Genomic DNA, 4,749 nt, shown 5'->3' on the forward strand with positions numbered 1-4,749 from the left:
GGATTATAGGCGTGAGCCACCGCGCCCGGCCTTAAATTGTACTAAACCTCACCTTTTTCTTTTTTCTTGCCAAGTTGTCCAGGCTGGTCTCGAACCCATGGGCTCAGGCAATCTTCTCATCTCGGCCTCCCAAAGTGCTGGGATTACAGGTGTGAGCCACTGTGCCTGGCCCCAGACAGGCTCTTATTATCCATATACTGAGGTTTGCTTTCCCACCTGACTCTGGCACAACGTCACACAACAGAAAATGAAGGAAATCAACGTGTTTTATGACCCTGCAAAGTCACTTCTTGTGGACTCCCAGACTCTGGGCATCTAGTCCTTTACTCATTTCCAAAACTCCTTAGATAGGGACTACAAATTACCAGTCAAGAGATCCTCAAATACACCTATAACCTGCAAGCCCCTGCTTGGAAATGTGCCTCCTTCCCAGGCCGAGCCAATGAAAACATCACGCATATAGATTTATGGTTTTTGTAACTTCCGCCTCCCTAAATTGAATATAACCAAGCTATCATTCAGCCACAGCAGACACACCGCCTCAGGATGTCCTGGGGACGTACACCTCGGGTCTGGGTTCTCACGTTGGCTCAGAATAAGCAGTCTTCAACCTTTCCTTTTTTTTTTTTTTTTTTTTACAATAAATCAAAAACGAGCCGGGCATGGTAGCGCGCGCCTGTAGTTCCAGCTCCTTGGAAGGCTGAGGCGGAAGGATCGCCAGAGCCCAGCAGGTCGAGGCTGTGGTGGCCGGGAGCAGCCACTGCACTCCAGTCTGGGCGACAGAGTGAGACTCCAACTAAAACAAACAAAAAAAAACAATGATTCTTCTTCCTTGTCTCTGTGTAACTCCCTAAACTATATCTTAATGGCAGAACTCCAGGGACTTTCTGGGCACTGGCGATACCTAGGACATGAAATTAATCAAAGCTCCCTAACAATCAAAGTTCCCATTTTGGTTGCCAAGTCGTTAGTTAATAGTTGCTATGGTCACTTAAGTTGCTACATAGCCAATGCTGCAAATTTTACCTATAAAAGGGTGTCACAAATTGCACCAATGTGCCAAGGGTTTTTCTGGTGTTTGCCTACTCTTGATCCGCGTGTTTAATAAATTCATAACTAATTAGACTCAACTTGCTGGCGTAACTTCTTCTTGCTTACTCAGTCATAACATTATCATCTTTTTTTGTTTTTGAGTCAGAGTCTCATTCTGGTGCCCAGGCTGGAGTGCAGTGGCATGCTCATGGCCACCACAGCCTCGACCTGCTGGGCTCAGGCGATCCTTCCGCCTCAGCCTTCCAAGTAGCCAGAACTACAGGCACACGCTACCACGCCAAGCTAATTTTTTTGTTTATTGTAGAGACAGGTCTCACCATGTTGCCCAGACTGGTTTTGAACCCATGGACTCAGGCAATCCTCTCGCCTCAGCCTCCCAAAGTGCTGAGATTGTAGGCTTGAGCCACCGCGCCTGGATGCCCAGCTATTTTTTAAATATTTTTTGTAGAGACAGAGTCTTGAACTCCTGGGCTCAGACAATCCTCTTGCCTTGGCCTCTCAAATTGCTGGGATTACAGGGGTGAGCCACCATGATGCCACACCTGGCTAAAACCTTCCTGATGTTCAATCCCTCCAACAGTTGAGAGTATCAGGCCTCACCCTGCACGCACTAGGGCCCACCATCTGCAGAAGGCGGTGGGGGACCCTTGAAGGGCAGTGAGCACGGGAGACTCCCCCTTTGGGACAGGTAAGGGACAGACTGGAGGCTGGGATAATGTTGCAGCCCAGACATTTGCTGAAGCCAGGGCCGGGGCAGACAGAGAGGAGGGGAGCGATGACAGAGACAGGGGCAGGAGGGGCAGGGGTTGGGGGCTGACGGACTTTGAGAGGAGGGTGAAGGGTCTGGATACTGACTGGGGGTTCGGTGGGGCTGTCCCCAGGACGGGAACATAGGGAGGGACCGGTCAGGGAGGGAGACCCTATAAGCTCAGTTGGGGGAAGTGGGCGCTCTCCCGGGCTGGAGCCACCGCCAGGACACGGGGGGCTCGGACTACGGGGTCCCCGAAGATAACATGGGCCGAGGACCAGGATTCCTGGCGAAAGACCCCCAGGATCCCCAAGAAAAGCCGGGCCATGTCTTGTTCTTTGGCATTTTACTTCAAAATTCCAGCAAGGAGAAAGAGAAACAAACAAAAAACAACAATAAACCAACGGAGCACCGGGGGTTCTGGCCTGAGAACGGAGAGATGCAGAGTCGGGGCCAAGGTGCACCCTTGACCCCGCGACACGGAGCAACGAGGCGCATTGACCCCCGAGGCCGGAGACGCGGGGCTGCGGGCCGAGATGCCTGGGTCCGGTCCCGATGGCTTTGGAGCGTAGCGGCCGCGCGGGGGCGCCAGAGACCCAGGCGTCCGGTCCCCCGGCCTTTTCTTTCGTATTGCACTTGAGGTGAGACATTGGTAGCGAGGCGAGGGCCGGCGTGACTACAGGCGACAGATCCGAAGGGCGGCTGGCGCGGCCCGCGGCGTCACACCGGGAGAATCCACTCGTGGGCGCCCGTTTCGTACTGCGGGACAACCCAGGCGGAGCGTCAGGCCGCAGCCGCACTGCAACTCCCGGCAGGCCCCGGGGCGCCCCCGGCTGAGGGCTTACGGGGGCCGCGCCCCAGGGCCTCATGGGAAATGTAGTCCACTTCCCGCAGGCCCGCCCGCCCGCCTGGGAAGGAGGAACCAAGGCCCAGGCGGCTCAGAGGCTTAAGGGAGACGTGGCTCAGGAGTCAGGAATTATTGCCAGGCCCGGAAGGCTCTTGGAAAGAGTCATTTCCAGCGGGGAAGGCCCGGATAGTCAGGACAAGTGTCCTTCTAGGTCCCGATGCACAGGAGTCTGCCGAAAGGCAGCTGAGGTCTGGAGCACTGGAAAAGGAGCCCAGAGGTTCCCGGGAGAGACACCTTGGCTCAGAAGAATGGGAATGCCCCTAGAGCCTTATGGGAGGAAACATTCCTGGGCCACAGAGGGGGCAAAGTCCAGAGACTCACGGGAGGGCGATTTCTCTGGCCAAAGGGATAGCCCAGGGCTCCAGGGAACCTTGGGAGGCCGACCGCTGTGGCCAGAGGGCAGGCTGAAGTCCCAGAGGTTCATGGAAAGGCAGTTTCTCCCCCAAGAAGGAGGCCTAGGGCCGCAGAGGCTCATGGGAAGGAGATTTCTCAAGCCAAGGAGCTCGCAGGAAAGGGATATTGATCCCCAAGGGGTGTTCCAGGCCCCAGAGGTTTGCAGAAAGCCCCTGGGCCTGGACCTCGCTAGGAAGGGCTGTTATCTGTTCCTGGGACTATGGAGGGGAGCTCGACTCAGTCCTGAGGCTCCTGGGACCTGAACTTCTCTGGGAACACGCTCCGGCCCATCTCCTGCTCCCCGAGCCTCACCTGGATGGTCTTCAGCTCCTTCTGGAAGCGGAGGGTCAGCTCGGGCCCATTTTCCATGGTGGGAATGTGGAGGTGCTGGAAGACGAGGTGCAGTGAGGGCCGAGCCCCTCTCCCTGCCCCCGCCCCCCATGGAGGTCCACCTCACCTTGTCCTGGTACAGGATCCGGTGCACAGGGCACACCTGGCAAGCCGTGCCCGAGCCGAAGACCTCCCGCACCCGGCCCTCCTCCAGCGCCCGCAGCAATGCCCTCATGGGGATCTTCCGCTCCACCACCCGGAACTCGCCCTAGGGCGAGGGCCAGAGACCCATGTGTCCCCAGAGGACAGCCCTGCTGCAGACCTGCCTCTCCCTCCCAAAGGAGGGTGAGAAAGACCCAAGGGGAGAGACAGACCCGAAGAGGGGAAAGGTAGAGACACGCCAGCAGTTCCTGCCCCCCCCATAGTCCCTGATATCCGGGACCCCAACACACAGGTGCCTGTCACCAGACGCCACCACGCCCTCACCCACGACTGCGCCAGGTCCAGCAGGCTCTGTCTGACCACTCCAGGCAGGATGACACCATCCAGCGGGGGGGTCACCAGCTCCAGCACTGGATCGGGCGTCAGGGACAGGGGATGTCACCTCACACCCTTGGGCACCCACCCCACCCTCTCAGGAGCCACGCCACCCCAGAGAGTCCCTGCTAGGAGTGATGGTCCCACCACTTCCACCAGGGCTTGGGCTGGGTCGCGGGTGGGCTCACCCCCGTCCTCATGGGTCCAGTAGACGAAGATGTTCATAGTGCCCACCTCGGTGAGCTCGTGGTCAGGCCCGTACAGCCACAGCACTTGCTCGCAGCCCTTCTTCTGAGCTTCCTGTTGCACCAACACGGTGGGCCCATAATTCCTGGGGGAGGGGCGCCTGGTTGGAACCCCCATCCATCCCCAACACAGCCCTAGGGGAGTCTTTTCAGATCAGGACTGATCCTGCCTCTCCCCAGCTCACAGTTCTCCTGTGGCTCCCCAGTGCCCCCAGGACTGAATCCCTGGTCACTCGTTTGGCATCAAGACCCTGGGCAATATGTTCCCCCTTTCATGCCTCCTCCAGATCTCCCGGGCACCACGGTCCCTCTGCCAGGATCATCTTCCTCATCCCTTTCATCATGACCAAATCCCCAACTGTTCTTCAAAGCCATCTGATGTCACCTCCTCTTTTTATCTTATCTAGTTATTTTTTGAGTCAGGGTCTCACTCTGTCACCCAGGCTGGAGTGCAGTGGCACAATCATGGCTCACTGCAGCCTCGACCTGCTGGGTTCAGGTGATCCTTTTGCCTCAGCCTTCCAAGTAGCTAGAAC

The 4,749-nt window shown here is 57.1% G+C and overlaps 1 protein-coding gene across 1 annotated transcript in view; it reads right to left on the minus strand.

Moving 5' to 3' along the window:
* Positions 1–2,130: 2,130 nt before the first annotated feature.
* Positions 2,131–4,749, minus strand: part of BCAT2 (branched chain amino acid transaminase 2) — a gene marked incomplete at its 5' end in the record, with an annotated part of 6,256 nt that continues 3,637 nt past the window's right edge. The window contains 5 exons of the mRNA XM_008049067.1: positions 2,131–2,560; positions 3,414–3,488; positions 3,559–3,699; positions 3,918–4,003; positions 4,157–4,299. Of these exons, the coding sequence (XP_008047258.1) occupies positions 2,522–2,560; positions 3,414–3,488; positions 3,559–3,699; positions 3,918–4,003; positions 4,157–4,299 (484 nt within the window). The remainder of the gene's footprint in view (positions 2,561–3,413; positions 3,489–3,558; positions 3,700–3,917; positions 4,004–4,156; positions 4,300–4,749) is intronic.

The sequence above is a fragment of the Carlito syrichta genome, unplaced genomic scaffold (genome assembly GCF_000164805.1).
Source record: "Carlito syrichta isolate Samal-C Ts95f unplaced genomic scaffold, Tarsius_syrichta-2.0.1 Scaffold130480, whole genome shotgun sequence".
Classification (NCBI taxonomy): Eukaryota; Metazoa; Chordata; class Mammalia; order Primates; family Tarsiidae; genus Carlito; species Carlito syrichta.